The 27,259-nt window shown below is 58.4% G+C and overlaps 2 protein-coding genes across 3 annotated transcripts; one reads left to right on the top strand and one right to left on the bottom strand.

The window, feature by feature from the left end:
• Positions 1-1,706: 1,706 nt before the first annotated feature.
• On the top strand, positions 1,707-10,652 carry KIAA1614 (KIAA1614 ortholog). Of its 2 annotated transcripts, none has more exons than XM_075038530.1 (10): positions 1,707-2,113; positions 2,841-3,476; positions 4,106-4,169; positions 5,437-5,595; positions 6,320-7,572; positions 7,656-7,746; positions 8,418-8,658; positions 9,186-9,298; positions 9,466-9,650; positions 10,020-10,652. In XM_075038530.1, the coding sequence occupies exons 2-10, from the start codon at positions 2,846-2,848 to the stop codon at positions 10,211-10,213; spliced, it is 2,931 nt and encodes a 976-aa protein (XP_074894631.1). In that variant the 5' UTR covers positions 1,707-2,113; positions 2,841-2,845; the 3' UTR covers positions 10,214-10,652. The 2 variants fall into 2 exon arrangements, with proteins under 2 accessions (XP_074894631.1, XP_074894630.1); XM_075038529.1 differs by having other exon boundaries at positions 9,463-9,650.
• A 1,129-nt stretch (positions 10,653-11,781) lies between these two features.
• On the bottom strand, positions 11,782-26,545 carry STX6 (syntaxin 6). The gene is made up of 8 exons (XM_075038532.1): positions 26,450-26,545; positions 23,859-24,039; positions 23,170-23,253; positions 21,321-21,383; positions 18,969-19,091; positions 17,533-17,639; positions 15,824-15,918; positions 11,782-14,162 (listed from the first exon to the last, which is right to left on the bottom strand). The coding sequence occupies exons 1-8, from the start codon at positions 26,482-26,484 to the stop codon at positions 14,086-14,088; spliced, it is 765 nt and encodes a 254-aa protein (XP_074894633.1). The 5' UTR covers positions 26,485-26,545; the 3' UTR covers positions 11,782-14,085.
• Between the last annotated feature and the right edge of the window lie 714 nt (positions 26,546-27,259).

The following is a 27,259-nucleotide window of genomic DNA, read 5'->3' as shown; positions in this document are numbered from 1 at the left end:
ATGCTGCTCTTGCACCCGTGGGAGCTGTGGGCTCACTGGTGGCCGGAGGTGGGGGACATCTGTGTCCCGGGAGGAGGTGGAGGTGTTTGGAGGAGGGAGATGTCTGAGAAGGGGTTGGAGGTGGGTAGGAGGGGTCCACGGGAAGGTGCCCAGGGCTCAAACCCAACACACCAGGGGCTGATGCTGGAGGAAACCTCCTGCCCAGACCGTGCCGTACCAGCTCAAGGCTCTTGGTCCTTCTGGGGGCCTTTGGTTGCCTCTCTCCAGCTCGTCTCTGGTCCAAGGTGTTGTCCTGCTTGCGCAGCGGGTGACCAGAGGCTGAGCAGCCCAACTCTGGGTTGTCTGGGGTCTGTGCTTTCATTTTGCTCTCTTAAATCTCTTCATCGTCTCTTGCAATCAATCTTCCTCCAGAAGAGAGCCCCACGCCTTGAAATCACTCTAAGCCTGTTGCTGCTCATGCCAGCCGCTTCCCGGAGGTTTAATCCTGGCCGCAGCTCCCTGCCTGTGGCAGGAGCCTGGCTGCCCTTGCTTTGGCACCTCGCTGGCCGGTTTGTCCCCAGCTTGATGGGGACAACATCTCCCAGGCACGTTTTACCTCCCCAGCCTGGGGCAGAGGAGCTGGGATCCCTCTCTGGGATGGTGTGGAGGTAAGGATGGCTCCGGGCATTGCAGGGGAGGTCGGACCCCAGGGCTGGGCTACGGGGCGAGGAGGGTCTCTCTGCCCTGGGGTCTTCCACCCAAACCTGCCAGTGGTCCCCTCCTGCCTGGGAGCAGCTGGGGAAAGATGCTCGGTCTGTCCGCCGTGGAGCAAGGAGTCGTCTCCGCTGCCCACTGTGAGCACAGCCAGCCCCATGGGGAAGGAAGCCTTAGGGCTCAGTTTTGGCCATGATGAGGGCTCTGGGGCCACTGGGGTGGCAGGGGACGTTTTAAGAAGATAAAAGTGATTTCTTGCTGCTCGTGCTGGCAGGGGCTGGCGTGGCTGGAGCCGGGAGGATTAAAACAATTTCATAATCCTGGTGATTTCCTTTTGATCGGGATTATGAAACCAATCACGAATATCAAAAGCTGCAGCTTAAAGCGGCAGCCGGAGCGGGGCTGGGATGTCTGTGGCCCCCACGGCACCCCTCCTGCCCCCTGGGGACAGCAGCCCCCGCACCTCCAGGTAAGCGCTGCCCACCCGGGACCCTCATCCTGCGTGATGAGTTTTGTGGGGTCTCCGGGGAGGAAGGCAGGGTCTTTTGGTGTGTGTGGGGAGCGGGTGGCTCCACAGGGTGCGTGTTGCATGCTGGGTTTAAGGATGATGATATGTGGATGCACCAAGCTCGGCTCCCACCATCCTTCTGCCTGAAGATGCTGGGTTGGCCCCGGCTTGCCGGGGGGGGGGCCGGGCAGGATTTGGCCTCTGGGAAAGCAGGAAAAATTAGCAGGTCTGCAAGCGTGTGACGGTCACAGGAGGGTGCCTAGTCTGAAGGCTGTTAGAGACGACACCCACCCCCACCCCTCTCTATCCTTTTTGGGTCTCCTGAAGGCCCAGCCACTGGTGCGGGGCAGACCGCTCCGGCACTCAGCACCCCGGGGTGAGGTGCCCCCCCCAGCAGGCCGGGGAGGTGGGCTGGCTTCGCTCCCCGCTCGCCTCCCAAACCCGCAGCCCAGACAAAGGACATTCCTGAGAGCCGGCCAAGGCAGACGGGCTTCCCTCTGTCCCGCCACAGGGTTTTTGGGTTCCCCCCTCCTGCAGGGTCCCCTCCGTCTCTCCCACGCTCGGAAAGCGCGGTGGCCACGGTGGCGTTGCCATTTGGGACCACCCGCCAGCCGGCATGGGGGCAGGCGATTCGGCTTCGGGGCTGGGGCAGGATTTGGCGGGGTGCCCCGGCGTGTTTTGGGGGCGTGCAGAGGAGGAGGAGGAGGCTGGGGCGGGAGGCAGGGCCGGCCACGGCCCCACAGCCCAGCCAAGCAGCTGAGCTCGGGCTCGGCTGAAGGGGCTGGGATTTGCTGGTTTGTCCTTTCTTTTTTTTTTTTTTTTAAATTTTTTTTTTTTTTTCCTCCCCTGCTTCCTTCCCTTCTTCCGCCTTCTTCTCCCTCTTCCCAGCCCTCTCCCGATGCTGCTCCAGGGGTAAGGACAGCCCTCGCCTCTCGCCTGCAGCCCTCTCCCACTGCCCCTCTACTCCGGGGCAGCGAGGGGCTGCGGTGAGCTGGGGGGCTGATGGGGCTCGGGTGGGTGTCCCGGGGATGCTCCTGCAGCCCTGGCCACGGGGGAGGCTCCTCCAGGGGTACCGGCGGGGACGGGATGCTCCCGGTGGGGTGCGGGGGGTGGCGGTACCTGGGTGCCACCGGGAGCACGAGGCCGGTGCAGGACGAGCGACGCGTGTGACCCTGGGGGCTGGGGTGGAGCAGGGGGCTGGGGTGTGTGTGGTGGCACTTTTGGCGAGTTGCAGCCACGAGGGCTTTCTGTCCTGGGGAGTTCTGGGGCCTTGATTTGGCTCAGAAACTGCCGATTCCCTCCAGGACACCTTGCTGGGTGCCCCAGGGCACCCAAAACAGCACAGGCAGGCATCCGTGCTCCTGCTCCCCCCCCAGCTGCCTGATTTGGGGAACCACCGCTCCCCCATTCCCCCCGCTCCAGAGTGATGCTGGTCCAGTGTCAGTGCTCTGGGTTGGGGGGGGCGGCCTCGTGCTGTGCCACGTCCCTGTCCCCTTCTCCACGGTGGCGTTGTTTGTCCCCTGGGTGCAAGCATCACCCTGTCTGCTGTCTGCAGAGCCTGGGGCAGTGCTGGGGAGGAGGAGGAGGGTGAGGGCAACGAGGAGGGTCGCCCACCCTCCCCTGGGTCTTCTCCCCGCAGGGCGGATGGAGGGGGGCTCTCCCGCTGAGACGTGGCGGGTGCTGCGGCCCCCCAAGCAGCACGGCCAGAGCGGCGGCCGAACCCCCGCGCTGCCGGAGCACCCCGAGGCCGCCCGTGGCCCCCACGCCATCCTGGAGAGCAAGGTGAAGGCGCTGAAGGAGAAGCGGGGGGGTGGCCGGCCGGGGACCCCCACGGCCGCCCCCGAGCGTGTCTCACCCAAGAAGCCCCGGCCCCGGCGGGGGAAGCCGGGATCGGACACGGCATCGTCGGAGCCGCGGGCTCAGCTCCGCACCTACCTGACGGACGGGCTGCTGGATGGGGGGGAGCCTGTGGCCGGTGGCCCCCAAGCCCCGGCACCCCGCGCCGGCACCCCGGGGCTCTGGCGGGTGCCGGCACCCAAGGGAGACGTGCCGGGAGTCACCGAGCTCCCCGGGGATGAGGGCAGCGGGTCTCGCGGCTCTGCCTCCCCCCACGAGAGACCCCCCCTGGAAGAAGAGGCACGAACTCCGCCGCAGGACGAGGGGGGTCTGTCTGTGTCCCCCACCGCAGCAGAGGGCTGGGAGAGGCTCTCGCTGGCCGAGAGGGTGGAGAGGAACCGGCGGCTGCTGCAGGAGGTGCTGGGCTTCGCCGCCCCCGGTGCGTATTTCGGGCAGGTGGTGGCCGTTTCGGTAGAGCCGGGGGGAGTGGGAAGGAAAAGCTTTGGGGGGAAAGGGGGTCCTCGGTGCCGTCCTCCAGCTTCCCGCAGCTCTGTGCTGCTTCACACCCCAGGGCTGCCCCGTTCCCTGCAGGTGCTGCATCCCCTTCGCTGGCAGCTGTAGGAGATGCCCGCAAACAAAATGGGGCCCTTCCTTCTTCACCGGGATGCTCTGGGCGCTGCCGGTCCCCTCCGGCGTCCTGGTGAGGAATTTCACTGCTAAAAGCAAGAGCAAGAATTCCGCTTTCTGGGGCACTCGAGGTCTGCAGCCGTCATCTTCCCTTTGCAAGCTGCTGCCAGAAAAGGGAATTAATTTCTCTTTTGAAAGCGTCTGCCCTAACAACCCCCCGGTCCCCATCCCCGTGGTCCCACCCCACGCCGGCTGCTGTTGCCCCACATCCCGCTCCTCTGGGGCCTCTCCAGAGCTGAGTGGTTGGGATAGCCCCGAAAAGGGTGTGGGTTAGGACAGGCTGAGCTGGGGGGCTGGGGGTACGAGGGGTGCTATCGAGGGGGACCAGGGTGGGGGCTGCAGTCTGACCAGGCTGATGCCTTTCCCTGTCCTGCGTTTCAGAGGTGCCGGCGAGCGATGGGGACTGGGACTCAGGGGTCTCGCTGCAGGACGCCGAGGGCTGCAGGTAGGTCAGTCCCAGCGTGGCAGAGACGGACAATTCCCTTTTTTTTTCCCTCCCCAGTCTTGTATTTTAAATACACCCCATCAAGCAGCGCTGGGGCTCGGCAGGGCTCCGGGGAAGGGCTATGGGGGCAGACCCCAGCGTGGCAGCTGGCGGGGGGGAGCGTGGATGGGCTCTGGCGATGCTTCGGTGCAAGATGGGCAGGAGGGTCAGGTCGAGCCGGGTGTCCGTGTCGTGTTTGGGCATGGTGGGGGGGTCCCTGCCAGCACCCCAGGGCGGGAAGGGAGCTGGGGAAGAAGACGGGAGAGAAATTTGCTCCAGGTGCTTAAGAGGATCGAGGCGGCAGGCGTGTGTAATCTTGTTGGACTAATGATAAACCTCAGAGGTACAGACTAAAAATACAGAGGTGGGATGGGCAGGTGAGCTGGGCGGCAGCGTGCGGGCTGGGGGCTACGTGGGGGCTGCAAGTGAGTGGGGAAGACCCCCCCTGTACTGTGGTTACTGGTTCTGCTCCGCTCTGGCGGCTGGGGTTGATCGGTGACGGCCGGGTGCGAGGCAGAGCCGGGGATGCTGCACTCCCCGTGAGCAGGGGCAGCCAAAACCTGGGGGGGGGCCTGGACCCCCCGTGGTGCTGCACAGAGGGCTTTCCTGGCAGCTGGCGTGCGCCCACCCTCCTGCCGCGAAGAGGTTAAGGCCAGGCTCCCCGAAGTGACTGCCTGAGCTGATTATTTTAATCAGGGGGATTAGGGCCATGGCCAACAGGGAAGGCAGCGCCGGAGCGGGGCTGTGCCCTCCCGTAGCTGACGGATCCCCCGCCCTGCAGCCGGTGGGCAGGGGGGCCAGGGAAGACCCCCAGCAAGGAAGGGAAGGCAGCCGGGTCAGGGGCTCGTCCCAAACCTACCTGCATTCACAACGTTGTGGGGTTTACGCCAGCGGGGGTTGGAGGCAACGCCTGCCTCAGTTTCCCCATCCACCTCCGGGATGCCTGTGGTGCAAAGCGCTGCCTCGGCTGAGCCGGTGCCCGAGCTGTGCGGGTGCTGAGCCTCCCCCAAAGCATCACCAGTGTGGGGTGCGACCCCCCCTCCTTCTGCCTGGCACCGGGGGGCAGAGGGGGCTCCCGCCCGGCTATCCCCCGGCGTGGCAGCCAGCCTATCCGTGAATGGAGGCCGGGCCCCGTTTTCTCTGGGCAGAGCAGCCTCATCGTCACTGTTAAACCACGTCTAATCCCTGTTATTTTTTCCTAATCCCCCTCCCCGCTGCGCGGCCGCAGGGCCTTTGTCCCCGGGCAGGAGCTCGAGCTGAGCCCGCGGCACGAGCAGGCCAAGCAGCTGCTGCAGCGCGCCCGCATGAAGGCTCGGACGAACCCCCTCCGCGCCAGCCACGACATCCTCCTCCTCACCGCTGCCGCCGCCGCCGTCCCGCACCCCAGGTCAGTGTCGGCCCCGCGGGCCGAATCCTGCCTCCCCCTCCCGCCCTGTCCCCTGCCACTATGGCACTCTCAGGGGCGCAGCTGGATTTGGTGCGTGTGCGAAGCGTGCGAGCGTGCGAGCGTGCGCATGCAGGCAGGGGCGTGTTTGCAGAGCGTGCACCCATGTGCGCAGAGCCAGGGTCCGACCCGCCGCGTGCACGCAGCCTCGCACCCTCGCGTGAGCAGCGCGCTGCTCGCAAGAGCATCCCCCTGCCTGGGTATGCCCGAAGTCTTTGCAACATCATATTTGGGGGGGGGGGGGAAGGCGTGTTTAGTTGTGTTTTATGGCAATGTGGAGGCATTAAGGGTGTGGTGTTTCCCAGCTGATGGGGAGCACCTCTCCGGGGGAGGCTGGCTGCTGGCAGGGGCTGGCCGTGTGTGCCGGGTCATGTGCAATTCGGTGTTCCCGGCCTGATTAACCTCGCGCTTCGGTGCCGGGCAAAGGCGACGGAGGTCGGGCTGTGGCAGCGGGGTATTGCCGCAGCCTCTCGTGATTTCGGCTTCGGGCAGCCTGGGCAGCGGGCTGGAGGGGAGCGGGGCTGTATGCCGCGGCGGAGCAGTGGGTGGACTTTCCTCCTGCCCCATCTTCCGCGCTGGGTTTTCCCCTTCCCGCCCTGCTTTTCTGAGGGAGCCGAGCAGCCCTCTCGCAGCTCCTCTGTGTCCGTCTGTCCGTCCCCCACGTCAGGGAGCCCAGCGGGAGGCCGAGCATCGCCCCGCGGGACGGCGGGAGCCTGAGCGACTCGTCGAGCGGGGAGTCGAGCTGCGGGCGGCCGCGGCGGCCCCGGGGACCGTCTCCGTCCCGCGTCCGCTTCGAGGACGAGTCGGCCCGCGACGCCGAGGTGCGGTACCTGGAGCGGCTGCAGCTGCGGCACCGGCGGGCGCTGGGCTCGGTGCTCTCCTCGACGGAGCTGGCTGGCGGCGGGCAGCCGGGGGACGGGGCCGGCCAGCCCAAAGCCCAGAGCGGCGACCTCGTGGTCGGGGGCAAGTGCAGCGCCTGCGGCTCCTTCCTCGGTGCCGCCGCCGCCAGCCGGGGCGCGGACGCCCCGGCGGCCACCGACGCGGCTGAAAGTAGCCCCGCGGGGCAAGGAAGCATCCCAGGGGATAGCGGGGGGTCAAGCGCCGCCCGGCCGGAGCCCAAAACCAGGGCTCTGGGCCCCCGGGGGTCCCCGCTGTGGATCCTCCCCTCCCGGCAGCGCATCCACACCGAGAAGATCAAGGAGACGTACATCGGGGACGTCACCTACATCGACGAGGTGGACTCGGCCCTGGAGAGCACCGACACTTCCGACGGCTGCCGGACGGACAGCGAGGAGGCAGGACCCCGCAGCCCCCACCCACGGGGGCACCGGGACCCCCGGGCTCGCGGGCACAAGGCCCCCCGTGCCGCCCCGCAGCCGGAGGCGAGGGCTGGGAAGGGGACGTGCGCGCCCAGCGGTGGCCCCCGCGCAGAGGACGGGGGCTCGGGTGGTGCCACAAGCCAGACGGGGGCTGTTTGCCCCCCGCCGCTGGGGAGAGCCGGTAGCAGGGAGGACGGGGACCCCCACCAGCATTCGGGGGGCAGCAAGGGGGTGGGAAGCACCGCTCATCCCCCGCGGCAGCCTAGTGAGCCCCTGGACTCCTCCTTGCAGCCGGCGGCCAGCACCCCCATGCTGGGCACCCACCTCCCCGCTCCCCCTCCCACCAAAAAGGCCTGCTCCCAGGTGCCTTGCAGGAAAGCCCTCTTCTCCGGTGGCAGCCGCCGGGCATCGAGCCAAGGAGCCCGAGGCCCAGAGCCTGATGGTGGGAGCGCTGCACCCCCTCAGCCCGGGGGCACGGTGGGGCCGGAGGAGCGGCGGGGTCCCTGCAGCCCCAGGTGGCTCCCGGGGAGCCCCCTCCATGCCTTGTCCACCAACAACTGCAACAACACCCACGGGCAGGACCCCCCGGGGACGGGCAGAGGTAAGGGACCCACGCGCAGGGTGCCCAGGGTTTGGGAGGGGGGGTGTCCCTAACGAAGGGGGGTCATGACTGTCTTGCTGCAGTTACAGGGGCGTCGTCACACCCCACCGCTGGCCCTGCACCCCAGGAGGCTGCTCATCCCCCCGGGGAAGCTGCCAGGAGCACGGCACACGGGTGAGTGAGAGCGAGGGGCTGCCGGCATCCTGCGTCCGCGGTGGGACCTGCATCCCTCAGCATCCCCCCCGAGGCTTCCCGGTGGGACTCTTACCTTTTGGCACCAAAAACTTCCCAGAAACCACAATATGGGGGGTGTCAAGTGGGTTTGGGGGAGCTGGATTGCACCCCGCATCTCGCTCCGCCAAGCGTGTTGCGGCAAATGTGATGGTGGGTGACCTTGGAGGTGTTTAGTTCAGGTCTTCCGTTTTGGGGAAAAGCAGCTGCTAAACGCTGGCAACCCCAGGGCTGCCTTGGGGCTCATCAAACACAAACCCACTGGACCCATGCCCGGGCGCAGCATGTCTCAACCTGGCAGGAGGGTTCAGAGGTGGCGCTGGGTCTTTCAAGCCCCTTGGCAGGATGCGATCCCTTCAGGCAGAGAGCAGGGGAGGTCTGAAAGGTGTTAAACCCCTGAAATTATGGGGAAGACGGGTAGGGAGTCCTTCAGGTAGCTTTGGCTCATGAAGCCGTCCCTTGCACGTGCTGGGTCACTGCTGCGGGGAGGCGGCTGCACCCCGATCTCACCGTGCATCCCGATTTCACCGTGCTGCAGCTCTCAAGGCTGTGAAGGCGGGTGCAAGATGCACCCCCAGCCCTGTGGCAGTTGCCGGTCTTGTTCCCCATTCCAGGCACGTGGTGGACGAGCATCGTCCCTCTCCATCCAGGGAGCCGGGGCGGCCAGCGAGCCGCAAGGGCAGCAGTGCTTCGGCGTCGGGGCTGAAGAAGCTCCTGTGCAGCCTGAGCCAGAGCACCAAGCAGCGCCTGGGTCGCTTCCGCTGCTACAGCATGGAGCAGCTCCCGGCCCCCGGCAGCAACCCCCCGGATGGCCCCGGCATGAAGAAGTCGCCTTCTCTGCAGTCCCTGCGGCTGGTGAGCCGAAATGTACTCCCCACAGGGTATACTGTGGGACTCCGGAGGGTCCCACAGGCGGAGGGGTGCTGGGCTGGGGTGAAACATTCCTGAGCGTTGCTTTATGGCCCCGGTGGTCCTGGGGGTGGGTTGTGTGGGTGCCTGTGCCATCCCAAAGCTGCCGGGTTTGAAAAGCCTGGAGCTAAATGTGGAGTGGAAGGGGGAAAGAGGGAGTTGGAGGGTGGGTGAAAGAGCAGATTTGGGGAGGGGAGGTGGGTTACTTTGATTCGGGATCACAGCTCGTGTGTCCCAGCTTAGCTGAGCAGTGAGGTGCCTCACCAAGAAACCCTGCTTCTTGGGTGGGTGTCCTGGCCTAGAGCAGGGCGCACCAGCTTATCCCTCCTCAGCGGTGGTTTGGCGAGGGCTCCGGCGGGGGGACAGGGGGGTGAGGGATGCCCCCCACTCCCTCGGCACGTCAGCGGGTGAAGGGCTGTGGCGCTGCACAACGTTGGTGGTCGTCCCCATCTCAACCGCATGCTTTTCCTCAGGTGTCGCCCTTCTGCCAGCCCCCAAAAGCCGTCTCTGTCCAGAGCCTGCACCCCTTCCTGGGCAAGACACCCCGTGCCAGCGCCTACCTTCTGCCCCAGACCGCAGCTGACAGGTAGATGCCCAGGTGCTTCCGTGCCCAGTAAGGCTGTTTCGGGGTGCTCAGCCACACACGGTGGCTGGGTGCAGCCGGGGACCCCATCACCTGGTCCCCAGCATCTTCCTGGGGTCCCCGCTCACCCCACCTTCCCTCTCCCCACCCCATCTTCCCTCTCCCAGCAGGAAGGGGAGCTCAGGGCCGCGGCGCTCGCTGAGCGTGGAGGACATCGGGGTGCCCGGCCGGCTGCGTGCGGTGGGGCGCGTGGTGGAGGTCTTCCCCGATGGAACCAGCCAGCTGGAGCTGCAGCGACCCCCCCACGGCGCCTTCGGGTTTTGCGTCACCTCTGGGCACGGCCGGCCTGACACAGGTACGGTGGGGTTGTCCCAAAGTGCCACATGAACCTTAGGGGAGGCACGGCATGGCCCCTCCACAGTGGCTCTTGTCCCATTCCAGAAATGAGCTTGGAGACAGGTGGAGGGGGCTGCTCCATCCCCACTGAGCCCCAAAGGGGTGACGGCGGACAGGGGGATGCTATCGCGTGTGGCTTTGGCCACGCACAGTCCCACGTGTCCATCAGTCCTCGGCTTGGGGCACGCAGCCTGTCCCAAAAGCCATTTACAGTGAAGTTGTTGCTGTGCATGGGCCCAGCGTGCAGCCCCCGGGCACCCCTGGGGGGCACAGCCCCGGCCATGGGGTACAGGATGGGGGGCTCACCCGCCCCTGTCCCTCTCCACAGGTGTCTACGTGCAGGAGATGACGGACGCCGGCACGGCCAAGCTGTACGCGGGGCTCCTAGGCGTGGGGGACGAGATCCTGCAGGTCAATGGGGCGGCCGTCTCGGGGCTGGGGCTGGCCCGTATCCGTGAGCTGCTGCTCCAGGCGGACACCCTGTCCCTCCGCGTGCTCAGGCACCGACCGGCACCCCGGTAGCCCTGGCATGGCTCCCGGGAAGCCCGGTGGGAGGAGGATGACGACGTCCTGGGATGCTGCAGGATGGTGTGGCATGGACCAAGCTGCCCCGCGGTGCCAGGACCTGCCCCACTCCGGTGCAGTACTTGGCTCCCCGCTGCGGTGGGGGCAGGCGGGTTTCCCAGTCCCCCCCAGGAGCCAGAGTGGGACCAAGGACCCCCCCACAGTGTCTAGAGTCTTCAGGAGCTGCCCCAAGTGTGGGGACAGGGGACAGCCCAGCTGTGTCATCAAGCTAGTGTGGGTCTGTCCTGCTGGGCACTGGGGTGGCCAGCGTGGGGATGCCCCATCCCCACATCCCCAGGAGATGTGCGGTTCCCTGCCACCGCTGAAAACCTGTGCCTGTGGGCTGGTGGGTTTCTTTTAAATTATTTCAAACTGGAAAAAAAAAAAGAAAATCTAATCACAAAATATGGTGCCCTGGGCTTGCGGGTGGCGACAATTGGCCAGGGGGACGGGACATGCCCCAGCCCCAGGGTCATGGGGCTGCTGGTGGATGTGGGAGCTGGGGTCAGGTCTAGGTGCTGGGGAGCGTGCGGGTGCCTTCACGTGGGGCTGAGCCCCTCAGGGCTGGTGTAACCATGGTGGGCACTTGTCTGGGGCGCTGAACGCATGTCCTGGCTGCCAGGTGGCATGGCGCATGGTCCTGGGACCGGCAGAGCTGGGATGCTGTCAGCTGAGAGGAGGAGGAGCTCTTTGGGGGCCTGAGGACCTGTCTGGTCTGTGGGGAGGGGAAATGGGGACAGGGCAGAAAGGGCATCCCTGGGGGGACAATGCTCCCTGGAAAGCTGGGGGGGGAGGGCTCCCTGTTGCCACCCCCGGCAGGCTCTTTTGGGGGCAGAGGGGGAGGGTTGGGTTGTCTCTGGATGTGCTCAGGGTCTTTGCTGCCTGGTTTCCCATGGCCCACTCTAACAGCCACCTCCGGACTGTGTTGTGGTGGGACGGGGGCTAGGGAGCTGAGCTGCCTGCAGTGCTGCTTCTTGAAGAGCAGACCCCCCCCCCCCTTCCCTGCGAGCAGCACGGTGGGCTGGCGGGGGGGAGCAGGGGGTGACAGGGCTGCTCTCCTCCTCCTGCCAGCACTGCTGGGTCAACCGTAGGGACGTGCCTGCAAGCATCCATCGCTAATGAGAGGGGTCTGCGCTCCTGCTGCTGATTTGGGGGTTTTGTTTTTTCCAGCCACGGAAGGGGAAATGCATGCCATGGCGCCGGGGCGGCTGCACAGGGACAAGCCTCTCCGGCAGGCGCCAAGGCCGGCAAGCGGAGGAGGCACGGCAGCAATGGCTGCCCTCTGCATGGTGGTGCCCCCACATCTGGGCAGCAGCTGCCTGCAGCATCCCCCACATCTGGGCAGCAGCTGTCCGCAGTGCAGAGGGGACCCCAGAAACTGCAGCAGCCACTTAAGCCTTAAAAGCCAGGAGGGTGATGCCCAGCAGATGCTGGTGGGAGCTTTTCCTGCTACCCAGCGCTGGGAGACACCTACCTCCCCCGCCTCCAGCTTGTCCCCAAGCAAGGGTCACTGCCAGAACGACGGGTGATCTCTGCTGCGCCACGCTGGGCAGCAGTAATGCATTTATTTAGTGTTAAAGGGAGGGGCACCACCAACAACAGAAAAAGCAAATGTACGCAGTAAAAGGGACCAAAGACAGTTTGGTGGCTTGCGGTGATGCCAGCAGCTGGGCCACCCTTCGGCAGTATGCCAGACTAATGAAGGAACGGTCCTGCACAGAGCACCGGGAGCTGCTCCCAGAGGATGCATGACCACGCTGAAAACAACATGAGGATTGGAGGTGTGCAAATACCGGCCAACGGCGAGCCCCGCTCGCTGGTCGGACTCGCGCTCCCGGGAACCTGCTCTTGGAGAGGTACGAAGCCCAAGGAGCCATGCAGACACTGCGATAGCCAGCCTTGGAAACGAGACACCCCGTGTATTTCTTGCAGCATAACCAAAAGAAACGAGGTGCTCTGCAAGGATAAAGAGCAACTGCTGAAGTAATTAGTGCGGGCTGGCGCTCAGGGCACGTGTGCGTTAATGATGAGAGCAGGCGCAGCAGGGCAACTCCGTCTTGCCCCCCCTCAAGTCTGGTGGCCAGCTGCAGAAGGCACGGTGCCACTGGCTGTCAGTGCCTGGCACCTGCGGAGGGGACAGGGGGGATCACGCAGCCGCTTGAAGGGAGCCACAAACCCACTGGGGAGGAGTCTTCAGTCCAGGCTAAGCATCCGGGAGGTAAAGCCGTCTGGTGGTAAACTTCCCGCTCAGGGAGTAGGACTTTTGGGGGCCAATTTGCAATTTCAGGAGAAGTCTTAGCGTCAGCACCAATTAACTTCCTCCCCCAGCCCCATCTGAGACCCAGATGGGAGGTGTAAGCCAGCCTGTCCCAAGTCTTCTGGTGTTTGCAACATAAATATGGGAACAAACTTTAGTAAGAAATCATTTTTGCTTTCCTGAAGAGTCACCCCATATCCTGCAACCAAGGTTTGCAGCATGAAACCCCTGTCTGTGTTTCTCCCCAGTGATTCTGCCAGGGTGGGCTTTCTTCACCACATTTTGCTATCGACCACCTGGCAAACTCCTAATTCACTGTACAAGGGAGACAACTAGGCTATCTGACACTGCCGAGACAACTCGAGTGACGAACAACTCAAAGGTAACAAAAGGACTGGGAATTCATACAGAAACATGACCTAGCTTTGAATCTCCTTCCTGCCCTTTGGTTGCTTACAACAGAGGTGTCCAAAAAACAGCAGTTGGGAAAAATTAAGACATCCTATTTACAAGTTCATATGCACTTGAAATACATAATTGAGCCCCATTCCTCTGATAATGCATGTCGTGCACCCGCAGAGCGAACGTGGCTCAAACGGTCATCAAAAAAATCTTTAAAGTTTTTTTTTTTTTCTTAAAAAAAATAAGTTATTTTAGACCTGACAAATCACTTGCCAAAGGGAAGCAGCTGTTAAACAGAAGCAGTTACTCAGTTATACAAGAGCAAAGAAAGCATCAGTCAATGAGCTTTAGAGGCTTGTATAACAAAGGAGGCAATTTTAAAAGCTTTAAGAAACTCACTCTGGCTAATGGTTGTTTGCCAGCTCTCAGCGTGCATCAACCCAAGTTTAAAGCTCTGGGGTTTCTAATCGCACCCGACCAACCGATGGCAGGACACTACACCCTACGGCTCACCTGCGTGTAAGCTTCTGCCAAGGGGTGGTGGATGTGAATGCTTTGCTGCAGACTCACCATGGTATCTCGGCAGTAAGTTGGCAGCTCAGAGCCGGCTCACGGGAGGAAGGCAGCATGGGGCAGGGGGAGTTCGGCCAGGGCTCCCCTCCCTTGCCGTGGCTGCGTGGGTTTTCATGCCACCGTTCCTCCCGGTAATGCTTTTGGCTGGCAAGCACCCGTGGGCTGGCAATGTGGTTTGTAATGCTCAGTGAAGTAATTAATTCCTCCCCCACCCCATCCCATCCTCCCCAGGGCTCGCTGCTCTGTGTCTGCATCCGACTGCAGGCGGCTCGGGACCGCTGCAACCGGCTCCTACCTGCACAGGGTGGAAGTGCAGGGGCCAAGTCCCCCTCCAGCTGCCTAGGTCCAGACCTGGAGCCCAGGTCCAGATCACACCGCACCAGGGGAGGAGGCAGCTCCAGTCCTCCACCCCCTCTCCCCGGGGCCAGGTGAGATGCCGGCGGAGCCGAGCCGTGGTCCTCAGAGGAGAATGGCGAGAGCTGGGTGTGGGTTTTCTTGCCGGGGATCTCTGTGGGCGGACGGAAACGGTGAGAGTTTCATTTCCCCGTGCTACGGGGGTAAGGGGGCGGGGAGGGGGCGTCCAAGGAAGTTCAGTCCATCACAGGACGAAAAACAGGATGAGCACCACCAGCAAGATGACGAAGAGGACAATAATTGCACACCACTGCCGTCGATCTGGAAGGAAAAGGAAGCGTCAGCCTTCCTGCTTTAACGGGGAAGGAAAATCAGGGGAGAGCTTTTCTTCGCTGTACTGCTAGAAGCCCAATTTAAGCTTAAAGAAGCCAAAAAAAGCCAAAGCAGTGGCTCCTTTGGCAGCATGCCCTACTGCAGCCCACGGGGCAACAGTGTTTCTCCTCCAGTATACATCCATTTTTGGGGACAGCTGTGGGAATTTTGAGGCTTCTCCACAACCAAGTTCAAACAGATTTGATTAAGCCAGTTCAAAAGCAACCAGGAGGAACAAGTAGAGAGCTGCTGTGCGTTGCTGCTCATTTGTGGACTAACCTGTTTGCTAAAGGAACAAGAAGGGTTCTGGTGAAAGCTGCCCAAAAGAGCTCTGCCAGGAAGAGCTTGTGGCAGCTCCCCTTAGGAGAGTGCCAGGAATGAGGTTTCCCCTGACGTCTTTACACCTTGCTGGCCCGGTGCACAGTCTGCAGAAGCTCAATGCTACATCGCCTCTGAGAGCTGCTATCTGTCCATGGCCACGTCTGTGATGGCAGAGGGAAAGCCCCTGCAACACGATGGTGCAGCAGGGAAGACAGGGCTGCTGGCACCCCCCAACTTCTGGGCACAGCGGCTACCCCAGGAAGAGCCTTCCTGGTCAGCCCTGGCGCATGCTATGCCAGGGATAGCAGAAATGCTCTTTCACAACTCTCAGAAGCACTCTGCAACGATCAAAGTGTTTTTCCCAGAGGATAGGGGAGACACGTGAGGTCTGCCAGCAGTCATGCCACCACTGGGCTACTGGTGACCCCAAAGTGCACTGTCAGCACTACAAATGGTCTCTCTAGGGCTGTATTTCCACCACCTCATAAATCCCTTGGCCAGCCTAATCCTGCAGAGCAGGAACACTTCTCCTCCTGACTTGCTGCTGCCTCCACAAGCTACCTGAGCACTCACGGGAGAGGGGTAACGGAGGAAGCGACCGCCGGGCGCACTGCCAGGGCTCAGAGAGGCAAGCCGGCGGCGGGGGACTTCCCGGCAGGCACGCTGGGCTTCCTGTTTGCTCTGCCCGCGGCGCCCTGCCAGCCCACCGGCTTCAGGCACAGCCTTATAAGGACTTTTCTCATGGGTTCAGCCTCCCCTCCAGCACAGAAATCGCCTCTTTCCCCTGCCAGCTGAGAGATATATCTGACTGACAACAGGCCTGCAGGCCAGCAGGCGCCAGCAGCCCGGGGGCGGGTGAGATTTGGGAAGGGGCTTGCTGCAGGCAGGCGTTTGGTGCAGGGGAAGCCACACACAGTGGCGAGTGTTTTATGGCACCTTTAAAGCTTTTGTTCGGCAGGCAGCCCGGGAAACTGCAGCAGAGCAGGAGTCTGCAGAGCTGCCCCTCCTACCATCTAGAGGGGGGTTTTCCCACCGCGGCAGCAGCAGCATAAATAGAAAGGCATCTGTAAATAAAACAAAGGCAAAGGACAGGCTGCAGAGCAGTGTCTGGGCAGGAGGAGCTGCAGGGCTTGGAAGTCTTCTCCCTCTATCAAGCACCGAGAGTTGCTCCCTCCCCTCTGCTCGGGTCGGGAATGGCTGTCAGTGGGTGGGAGCATGTAGCATCCCAGCTTGAAGATCCAAGGGCTTGCCTCCCTTTTCAGGACTGGATCCCACTTCCCTGGACCTACCGCTTGTCATGTGAGACACTTTGGCGAGCTTCTTCATGACGTTATCAAGCCGCGACTGAGTGCTGTCTAACTCATGGGAGAAGTCGTCCAGCATCCTGGGGACAGAGAAGCACGGCACTTGTCAGCAAGCAGCACATCCCGTGTCCCTTCAGGATTTCTCAGTGCGCTCATACACACTGATCTAAACACTGATGTGATCAGTGTATTGCACCTTGGCAGAGAAAATGAATGTAGCCCCATCTCCTGAAAGCACTCAAGGTAGGCAAAAAAGCCTGCTGAAGCAGCAGCTCTGCTTTGGTGGAAAATGGGAGATCATTTGGGATACCTGTTGGACTGGTCCCCCCTGCGTGTTCATGGCTGAGCAATATGCACCCCTGCAAGGTGAGGAGTGGGGTTTTTCCTCTTTTTAAGAGGTAATTCTCATTTATAATGTGTGATTAGCAGAGCCTGGTTAGATAGATCTAATTGCCAGGTCAAGGCTTGCAGTTGAAGCTAAAATCTTGTTCCGGTCATGTATCAAGCAGGAATGAGATTGGCAATTGCTTTTAAGCAGCTTTTTAAGCTCTGCATAGAAGTTACCCCTCTATTTCCTCCACACAGCAACTGTAATGAATCTGAAAGCCTTCTTGAAGCTGTGCTTTGTCAATGCCAAGAACCCACTGAAGAGAAACAAGCACATCCAGAATCAAGGTACCAATCCAATCGTCTCCAGCCAGCGGGACTTTAAAGCTTAATACATTTAAAAGAACAGCCTCCTTCACTTGGAGTTCTAGGGCACTTGTTCAACCTTCATTCAGTGGGGAAAAAGAAAGTTGTAAAAAACTCATTGCAGTTGTTATCTGCTACTGTCTAGCAAGCACTGATGGCTTACGTGATGATCTGGAAACAGAAACACCACAATGATCAGCTTCCGTGAGAGAAGACTCTCATGCTGCAAGACTTCATACAGGAGGTGGGTTTAAAGTTCCTCCTCTCCATCAAAGACAATATCACTTCACAAGGGACATAGTCCTCCAGACTCCTGTCAGCCAAATAAGGAGGGGTTTTAGGCACAAACCCTTCAAGCCTCTCTGGAAGTGGTAGCTGTTAGCCTGCATAACTGGAAACTTTATGCACTTGTTTGCAAAGGACAAAAACTGAGAAAGGAATCTAATTTATATGTAAATGATGGATGCAAATTACTTTGTGAGCTACCCTTTAACCCTTTGCGTGGGTGAGGGTTATTTTTAGCTTTAACTATGAATAGCAGCTCTGTGCTGCGTGTTTCAGAGCGGCAAGGCAGAGCTGAGAACTCCCAGGTCAAGCAGTTATCCAGGGGCAGCACAAAACCCTGTGGAGTGGGAAAGCACCCAGTATCCCCATTACACAGCACCTCCTTCCCTCATCTGTTTGGTACTGCTGGCTGCCTGAAGCCAAGGAGCTAACTGTGTGCCTTAGGGTGAGCATGTAAAAAGCACAGAGAAGAAAGTCTAAGCTAAGTCTTGCTTAGGTGCAGGCTTTCAAACAAACGAGACCGCAGCTGGATCCTTACAGGCTGCAGTAAGCAATGCTTTCCACTGCCTAAAATCAAAGGCTGGCTAAGAGACACTGCCTGAGGGACTAATAAATTCAAGGCCCTAACAGGGGCAAAGATGTGTGCGAGGACCTCCAGCTGTGTTGCAGCCAGCCCCATACCCCACTGGGTTTTCAGCGCTGTGTCTCACACTTACACTGCTTGCTCCTCCAGCTCCCCGCCAATGCGCTGGGACATGTTCTTCAGCACCCCAATGCTGCCAGAGACCAGCTCCAACTGCTCATCTTGCTGCTCCACAATCAACTAGGGCCAAAGAGAAGGGAAATGGGCAATTACAGGTCTGCTGCCTCCTGCAGCTGGGTTGGAGCCAGCTGATCTGGTGGACAGACACTCACTGCTCAGCCAACATCAGCTGCGGGGCCTGGGCACAGACCTAAGCCACCAGGAATGAGGACCAAATTCCTAAGAAATGCTGGAGAAGCAACAGCCGCAGGAAAGCCACCCTGGCATGGCATCCCCACAGCACAGCAGGCTGCTGTCGCCTGACATCCCTGCAAATGCAGCCTCAGCTCAGCCATGCCCCCTGCTTTCCCTGCTGCACCCACCACTAAAGCAACTCTTCAAAGTCACAGGGACCAGTCATCAAAACCTCCGCAAGGCCCTCTGCCTGCAGTGGGTACAGCAGCGGTCACCAGGGAGCCACACTGATGCTGTGCCTGGGAAATGCAACCTGGAACATGCTGCAGGTAAAAAGGGGTTAATGCAAGTAAAAGGCTGTTGCAGCTTCTACAGCTAAAAATAGCAAGCCTGGCTCTCAATGTGCCAAAGGAATAGGTCTGCTAATGTTTTAAGTCATTTTCAGGGCACAGTCACACTAAGGATTAGGTTTACCCTAGTTACCTATTTCTGAATCTATTTATCTTCTTAGAGTCACTAGGTAAAAATCGTCTGAAAGCTGGGGCGGCGTCATGGGTCAGGAGCTTTAGCAGAGTTTGCCACCTCTGAGAAGCTGCCTGTTTAAAGTCCTGTGTTTGGGTGGGCTGCTGCACGTGGGTCTGCACACTGCCCGGGCACTTCTTCAGACAAAATCCCTCAGCGGCGGGGAAGCACCTCACCAGGGGTTCTCGCAAAGCCCTTGCACAGGCTTTCTCACGAATCTCATGTTGACAAAGGCAGGAAAAGGAAGCAGGCACGTGCTCCTGCTCCTAGCTTGTTCTGATGAAGATGCACACAAACACCAGCAAACATCAGCTCATTTTTTAACCAGGGGAAGCTGCATAAGAGGCTCTTTTCAATTTGCAATGTTTCTACTCTTCCAAGGATTTCAGCAATCCTTGTAGTACTAAAGCTTAGCACGCTACATCTTCCAGATCATGCTGTTTGCCTTCTGTACAAAGCAGAAGACCCAGGCCTCAAGGGTTAAAAACTATGCACCAAGATGCATCCAGAGCTGCGCTGTACAGGAAATGCATGCATAGGTATATGCTGCAAGCAAACAGCAAGGCTGTCAGGCTCCTGGATCCAGACCAGCCAAGGACTGAATTTTTTTTGGCTCTCGCAGCCCATACCTCACCCTCCTGCACCCATTTGGCAAGCAAAGCTATTTAGTCCACGTGGTGCCAGCTGCCTTACCTGTTGTTGAGCTTGCTGCTCCTCAATGAAGTGTGAATTTGCTAATTGCAGCTCCCGGTCCAGACGGCTGTATTTGTCAGGTCCAGAGCTCCAACTCTGACTCCCACTTTCTCCCAGGAGTGCCTAAACAGATGCAGAGAGCCCTTAGCAACACCCTTGTGTCTGCTCACAGCCTGTCCACAGAGTGTAGCAGGAAGGCAGACAAGGCAATATTCCTGTACACACGCATACAGCATCCTTTTCCTCCCGCTCTATTGCTACTCAGCCAGAGCGCTGTGATGAACTAAACAACGCACTACCAAAATGCCAGCCTGGAAAGTCTCTGCAGCCTGATATTGCAGATATACCTCTGGAGTGTGACCAACAGATGGTGTAAGCAGGAGGTCTGCACAGCACAAAGGACTAGCAAAGGTCTGCTCAAGAGGCAGCACTGTGTGGTAGGACATGTAAACTGGGAAGTATCCAGATATACTGTGTTAACAGATGTATAGCTTGAACTGAACACTGTGCTACTAATGACAGGGACTTAAGAAGGTCTGGATAAAGTACTTAACCAGTTGAGCTGATGGTAAAACAGTGCAATGTATAACCACAACAGTGTTATATGCTCATGTTCTTTGATTCAGGCTACCTGTTCCTCCAGCATACTGTTTAGTTGCCAGCATACAAGATTAGACTTGCTACCTGCTTTACAACCTGAAGAGAGAAGCTTGTGCAAAGTCAGGAGAGATGTGGCTTTCCAGCTGAGTAAGTCTGGTCCCTGGAAGGGGTATAACATGAGCGACAGATGCTGGAGAATGAAAGTGGCCTGCAGATGAGGAGCTGCACCCTGCAGCACTACATGTGGACTAAGGACCTCTGCCCACCAGTATAGAGGCAAGTCCGACTTGTAACGAGACCACCTTGCAGCTTCTGGTCGTGGGCAGGAGGGGACAACCAAGTATTTCTGAAGAACAGCATGACAATGACAAGGCTGCGCCAGCAGGCTAAAACCAAGACTGTCTCTATGATTCATCTGCCTTACAAGGTTCAAGGAGGTGTGAGGAAAGCCAATGGACCGACCATGCAGGAAGCCAGCAGGACATCTGGCTTTGCCCCCAAGACAATGAGCAAGCTCCTGGTTCTCTCCAGTTCGTGGCAAGCGCAGCTACTACTTATTTAACACAGTGCACTAGTTTTGCTGCAGCTTCAATAGATAGGCCTCTGTTTGCTAGCCTTAGCCTGTGAGGGTCAGGTCGTCGCCAGTAAGCCTCTCAGACATGCTGGAAAAGCTGCTGCAGCCCAGTGCAGCACAAGCTTCACAGTCTGGAGGGAAGGCGAGGGGCTGGGGAAGGGAAAGGAAGACGGCAAGGGGAAGTCAGTTTTCCTGACCAGATGTCACCACACAAGCTGGGCCATATGGTCTCCTGCAGCTAGCAGGAACTTCACGCAAAGGAAAGCAGCAAAACACAGAGACAGCTACAGACTTTTTTGAGCAAGGGTGTAAGGGACTTTGCTTCTTCAAGTGTTTGCCAAGCATGACAATTAACCCTGTAACAAGCTCAGGAATCAGCTCTGTGCCTCTCAGTAGCTTGTTGCAGTTTGTCATTTATGCCACAAATGGTAAGACTGATGCAGTCAGGTAAGTTCCTTGTACGAAGTACACACCAACTTTTACTGAGGCAGCTCTGAGATCTCCTTACAGCCTCCCTGCCAGCTGGGAAGGAGCACAAGCCGCATCTATTTCTATTCCTTAGATTACAAGTGCAGACAACCTGAGACTCCTTCTATCTTCTTACATGGCTAACTATTAAGAGAGGCAACTGCATGAAAGGATATTGCAGCATCTCAGCTCCTAAATACAACAGAACACAGGATTACATTCACTGACATGGATTCTGAGTCTGTTCCCCCCGAGGAGGAGGGAGATTCCCCTTTCTGTGGGATGATGCAACACTGACAGTTGTACACAACCAGATCTGAAGACAGAGACAGATGGCGAGTGCTGACTTACTGCTTTGAGAGACAGGCTTGGAAAAGAGTGGCAGCAACATGCCTGCGAGAACCAGCTCTCGGTCAGCAAACAGACATGGTTCAAACACACAGCCTTGCTGCAGCATGCAAGCCCCTTCCCAGAAAAAAGATTTTTAAGGGGATGAACTACAGACAGTATATACTATTGTTACAGCTTTTATGCAGTTTTGATCAATGCTACACACTCTACCTTACAATGTGGGGCCTCAGAGTAAGTGAAAATGGAAGTTTCACCTAACACATACCTTAAGACAACAGCTGCTAGAGCTGATAAATCCTCCTCACTCCTTAAAGTACTAGCCACTGCATTCACTTAACTTGCCCGTTTCTGGTTCTCACCTGTCTGTTTTTTCTTTCAGCCAGTGCTTGCATGGAGGAGTTTGACATCTGATCCTTCATTTCCTGTTTGTTCAACAAAAGAAGAAGTATGTGAGCATTGGATTTGAGGTGACAGGCAGTTTCAGGGTGCTACAGGGCTGTCTATACCCAGCAAGGGTTCTTTAGGGGGAGTGAGGGAAAGGAGATTTTCTTTGAAAATGTACAGTTTTGAAGAGTCTAGAAGGATACTGTAGAAAGCTTCAATGCAGTCTATCATTTTAATAATATTAGAATCAGCAGCAATGGGGTATTTTGAAAATATTCCTTATTTACTACTTGTTTTGCTCTACTACAACCAGAAGCACTTTGATTTGTATAATACTGAACTAATGTTCCCATTGATAGACTGTAAGGAAGAGACATGTTCTTCAAGGTCTTGGAAGCCTGTAACCCGCTGCACTTTATTCCCAGTTGCATCTGGTTTTATATTGCATAGAATGAGATAGATTTCCTGTCCTGTGGCCATCCTCTCCAACTGTGCCTACGTCTTCTCTTTTATCAATTAAGTTTTGCTGCCAAGTTCGCTAGCCACAGAAGGATCCCCATCACAATGTAAAGTAGTCTAGTTTTTATAGGGCCAACTAGCAAGTAGTCAATACGATCTAGCAGGGATTGATCCACCAGCACAGTTCTGATGTCACCAGAACATTTAGGTATGTTTTACGGTTCAGAGACGTGCAATACACCGCCTAAGAGGACCAGATCCCACTCGGTTACTTCTCACCGGCTAATGCACATGCTGCTGTGCATCACAAATTTCCCCCTGGAAACTGGAAGTCAGCTGCGTAATGCCACTAATGAATTTCATATAACAATAAGAGACGCTGCTCCAAAACCCATTAGCCAGCAGTTTTCAGTCGGGAAAAGAGGACCACAGAGTGGGCTTGCCTGATCCTGCCCGTGTGGGAGTGGACTACACTGAGGGCAAGGCAGCGAGCACATGCCTGCTACCCAGGGCCAGTGCGGTTTTGGGATCAGTTCCCAGGCAGCAAGCCTTAGGAACTGCATCCAGACTGAGGGACTGCAGGTAAGGTAACAAGCTTACTGCCAGCCACAGCAATGCATTTTGTGAAGGAGGAACATCAGAGTCACGAGGTGCAGCAGAAACTAAGCTACATGCAGTGTAGCTATTAATAGGGAGAAAACTTCCTAACTAGCATCTTGTTACCGGGCAGTGAAGCTTTTGGGAAGATGTTTCTTCTCTATTTATTACCACCAAGTTGTTACAATCTTCCTTTTGCTTCTGAAGTGTGAGCTTAAACTAAAAAAAAAAAAATCTTCCCCAAGTTAAAAATAAATCTAGTGGTTGTTTGGACTATTTTGTAGTGGTAGGAAGTTGAAGTCACCACGTCAACAATGCTAGGCTTTAACCATCTGTCAGTGTTCAAAGTGGACTCTCTGTTTTTGAAAACTAGTGCTACAAAAGCACAGGACAGTCACGATTTCCTTCAACTCTGAAGGGAGGCTCCAGCCTCCCCTGCATCGCAGCGGGGTCCTTTACTCTTCCTTCCCAGTTTCTATAGGTTCCCAGGCTCCCTGTTGCAAGACAGGTATGAAGACTCAAAGGGGCAGCAGCAGAAAAGGAGGGTATGCCACCGGCTACCTGCACCCTCGCAGCCCCAAACCTGTCTGGGCAGCCCTAGGAGGGAGTGCATGGGGAAGAGAAGGAAGCCTGAGAGAGAGCAGGTAGTAGGTTTATTCTCTGCTCTCCACTTCAGCACTGAAATGGCCACAAGCTTTCCTTTTTTTAACCACCTAATCACTCACCCCTGCCTTCCCCACACTCCCACCCCAAGCCCATATTCCTTACCCTGACCACCTGCCGTGTGCTCGTGATAAAGGCTTTCCTGATACCCAGCTCTGTCGCATCGAGGTTGAATTTCCGTGGGTTTGCCTCAACAATACGTAGGCAGCAAGTCAAGGAGTCCCCGTTAGCGGTGTTGGGTATGCAGACAGATACACAAACCCCGAGCGTGCCGCAGCAGGGGTCTACCAAGTGGCCATTGTGCTGAGCCTTCTACCAAAATTTGACTAGCAAAGTACAAAACACTGGAGGAAAAAACAGGCATGCCAGGAACGTCCTAGGCAGTACACGGACCAGTGTGAGGTTTCTCTCTTGCATTTTTTTAGTTCTCTGATGCTGTGCAGCACTTTCAGGAGTGTTCAGATGAACATGAGGGAAAAGGAGTATTTCTGGAAGCCAGCCTAAAGTATGACTGACTACACAGAAATCCGAATTCATACAACACAATAGGCTTTCTAGAACAAAGCATCTTAGGATATACCTTGTCAAAAGGAACACAAAAAGGCAAAAGGAAAATCCTTTTGCTGAGTACATTTGGCTTCATTTCTCATTTGCAGTTTGAGAAAAGCCGATGTAAATGCAAAATTCAATCCCAAATAGTCCTGATTTCTGCAAAAAGTAACTACTGGCAAGCACTGGTACTCAGCTATTTAGTACAACTTGGGAACCGCACGCTTCTACCTCCAAAGGACCACAGAAAGGATATTAATTGTTTCATCCAAGTCTTCCAGGTCCCACTCGATGCTCCGCAGATTGTTCCTGAGCTCATTAGTGGTCCAGTCGATTTCTTCTCTTGTGGCAATGGAGGGATCTTGCAAGAGCTCTGTCCACCTCTGGAAGAGCCCCTGGGCGGTGTTCACGGCTTTCTGCACCTCCCTGGAGCCAGGGTCATTAAAGAGAAGCAAAGGCATTATCATCAGTTCCTCTGCAGCAGTCACGCCAGGACAGCCCCGTGTCCAGCTGAGCAGGGAAGCACAACTTTCTCCCAAACATCTTTCCTTGAAACAATTTTTAGTTTATTTTGTAAAATAAGGATTTTGTAAAAAAAGGATTTGCCCTACCTGCTGGACCATCCCGTCTCTTGTTGCAGCACAAAGTGCTGAGCAGCAGCAACTTACAGGTCAGCTATTAATGAAGGGACCTATTTCTTTAGGGGAGGTTTCTGTCGAGTGTCACACAGGCAAGCCAGGGCAGAGCATCTGAACAAGGCAGCTCTTTGGCAACCAATATTGTACATTCCTCTCAACAGCTTTCCTCTGAAGATTCCTGACTACCTCTGCAAGATACCCCAAGGGCACACAGAGTTACAGGAACTGTCCCCACAATACAGCCAAGCAGACTGTTGAGTGCAGCACTGTTTATTTTAATTCAGCATTTAAAAAATACACAGCTCTACTACGCTAGCTTAGGGAACAGAAGTCTTTTCTGCTGCTCTAAGCTTTTTGGAGATGAGTGCATTCACAGCACGGGAAGGCAAGCTTTGCTGACAGCACTGATCACTGCTTTGATGGTTTGGGGCAAGTGGGTCTGTAAGTTCAGGTCACGGTCCACCACCATGGTTATCTGTATTTACAAACTTTGTAGTCCCAAGCCATGAACTACTCCCCCAGGTTCATGGGAAGCTGGGATGAGGGACGCAGATGAGACCAGACTTTGCTGGTGTGAAAGGTGGCCACCACGAGCCTAAGAGCTTGCACACAGCATCCATGTAAGACACAGGTGTTTATCCCCAGTGAAGGAAAGCAGGTTATCAGCGGGGGAAGCCCAGGACAGATGAACTGAGCCTGCACCCTGCAGGGGTGCTGGGACCGCAGATCTCTTTATGTTACGCCGTGGCCTGAAGTACTCAACCTTGCTGTCTAAGCTGCAGTCTCTCAGCACCCTGATGTGTGTCCCTCCTCGCACGCCCACGGGCCCAAGTCTGCCACATCTAGTGCCCTAAAGTCAGCAGCCCACACTGAGGATCTGGAGCTTCACTCCCTCCACCACTTGCTAGCAAAAGTCTTGGGTTTTTTCTTCCATCTGGGCATAGTTGGGGAAGTACCCACGTACACACAAGCAGGAATTTAAAGCAGAGCTGGATGTCCTCTGATGGGAGGAATTACGAACTCCAGGAATGCAAACTGAACTTAACGTGGATGGCCTCCACCAGACCCTTCCACCCCAACCTGCTGGGTAATAATTAATGCTGGGAGTGGCAGCACATCCCCTCTCCCCTCCCAGGTCTCCCCTGCACAGCACAGGAACCTCTCTGGAAAGTTTGACAGGACGTTTGCTCCCCACCCACAGCGACTGGTATTTTTTCCCCTTAGCACTGGTTCAACCTGGTAGAGTGATTCACTTTCCCTGGCTGCACCAGTATCCCTTCCCACACCTCCTGTGCTCACACGGCTTTCCCCACCGCTGCCCTATGAGCACCTCCGCTCCTCCTTGGTGCTGCTTCACTTGAAGTGGGGCTGGCGACCACCCCGCAGCAGAAACCAAAGCTGGCCCCAGGGTGGTTTTTAGAAACTGAGCTGCTTTCCCTGTATTAATTACATTTTTCCTTTCTTCTTGCCTCGACCACCTTTGGTTTGCGTTTGCCTTTGTTCGGGCTCTTTGCTCGCTTCCTCTCATGGCTACCGTCCATGCTGCAGTTCCTTCCCCACCTTGGCCCCCGCTCCTCTCCATCTCTCTGCCTGGACGCCACAACCCTTGCCTCTTGGGGATGCCACCCACCAGCCAGCCAGGCCCCGGCGACATTTCCCAAGCCACTGCCACCGCGCTCCGACGGCGGGGACATCCGGGCAGGCTGTCCCCAAGCTGGGCCAGCGTGCGGGGAGCCGCACCTGCGGACAAGGCAGCTCTGCACCTCCCGCTTCGCCGCCCGGCCCTGTACCCCGGGGGTGCACCCACAAAGCTGGGGCTTCCTTGGAGCGGGGAGCCTTTCGTGCGGGGAGGCCCGGGCGCGGCCCGGCACCTGCCCGGCACGGCACAGCGCCTCGCCCCGGGGCCTTCCGCGCCCGCCCGTCGACGCCGGCCGCCCCAGCCGGGCCCGGGGCCGCCCCAGATCCCCCCTCAGCCGCAGACGGTGGGGGACGGAGGCGCCATTTTCCCCCGCCCCCGTCGCCTCCAGAGACGCCCCGACCGCCGCTCACACCCCCCCCTCTCCCTCCCACTCCCCGGGCCTCCCCTGCTGCGGGGCGGCCGTGCCCAGCACACCCCCCCCCCACGCACCCGGGAACGGCCCCTGGCTCCCTCCCCAGCCCCCACGGCGCGGGGGTGTCTCCCGAGGGACGGCGCTCACCCCTTCACCACGAAGAAGGGGTCCTCCATCGACATGGCGCTGCCGCCGCCGCCGCGCGCGCCCCGAGCCGCCGCGCGCCGCCCGCCACGCCCCCCTCCCCCGCCTCGCCCCGCCCCTGCTCCCCGCGCCTGCGCGCAGCGCCGGTGTGTCGGGGGGGCGGGGAGGGGGGGGAGGAGTGGGCTCAAGTGGGGTCGCGGTCGCCGTGGCGGCGGCCGCCTGAGGGAGCGGCGTCACGTCGGCGGGACCGCCGGGGCGAGCGGCCTCCGGGAGGGGTGTGCGGCAGGGGCACGGGGCCCTCCCGGCTTTTCCAGAGGGCTTTTCCAAGGCCCGGGGAACCTCCGGCCCCGCTGGGCCCTGGGGAGCCGCTCGGGGCACGATGTCCCTCGCGGTCCTTCGCCGGTCGGCTTCTCGGCACCGAGCGGCACGTCCTGGCTGCCGGGCCAGGGTGCCTGGCAGGAGGGGCTCGGCCGGGCTGCGTTCCCACCCGGGCGGGAGGAAGAAGGGGAAAGCGACAGCCAGTCTGCTCTGCTCCCGCTACCCTTCCTGCCCCGGGAACGAACAGGCACCGCTTCCTTCCTCCTCCCTTCTGCGGGGCGAGAACAGCCCGTCGCCTCTTGGCTTTTGTCCGTCCCAGGGTGAGGAGCCCCTCTTCCTTCACGCCCCCCCTCCCTAAATCTCTGGGCTCCTTAATAGACCCTCAGCTGCAAGCACAGGTAGCCCAGGGCTTAGAAAAGCTGGCAGGAGAGGGAGGGTGCCCGTGCAGTGCGAGGGGATGTTCCCGTATACCCACGGCTGAACTCCCACCGTGCA

The sequence above is a fragment of the Buteo buteo genome, chromosome 10 (assembly GCF_964188355.1).
Source record: "Buteo buteo chromosome 10, bButBut1.hap1.1, whole genome shotgun sequence".
Lineage (NCBI taxonomy): Eukaryota > Metazoa > Chordata > Aves > Accipitriformes > Accipitridae > Buteo > Buteo buteo.
The sequence above is the reverse complement of the archived record's forward strand: the minus strand, read 5'-3'. Positions and strand labels throughout refer to the sequence as shown.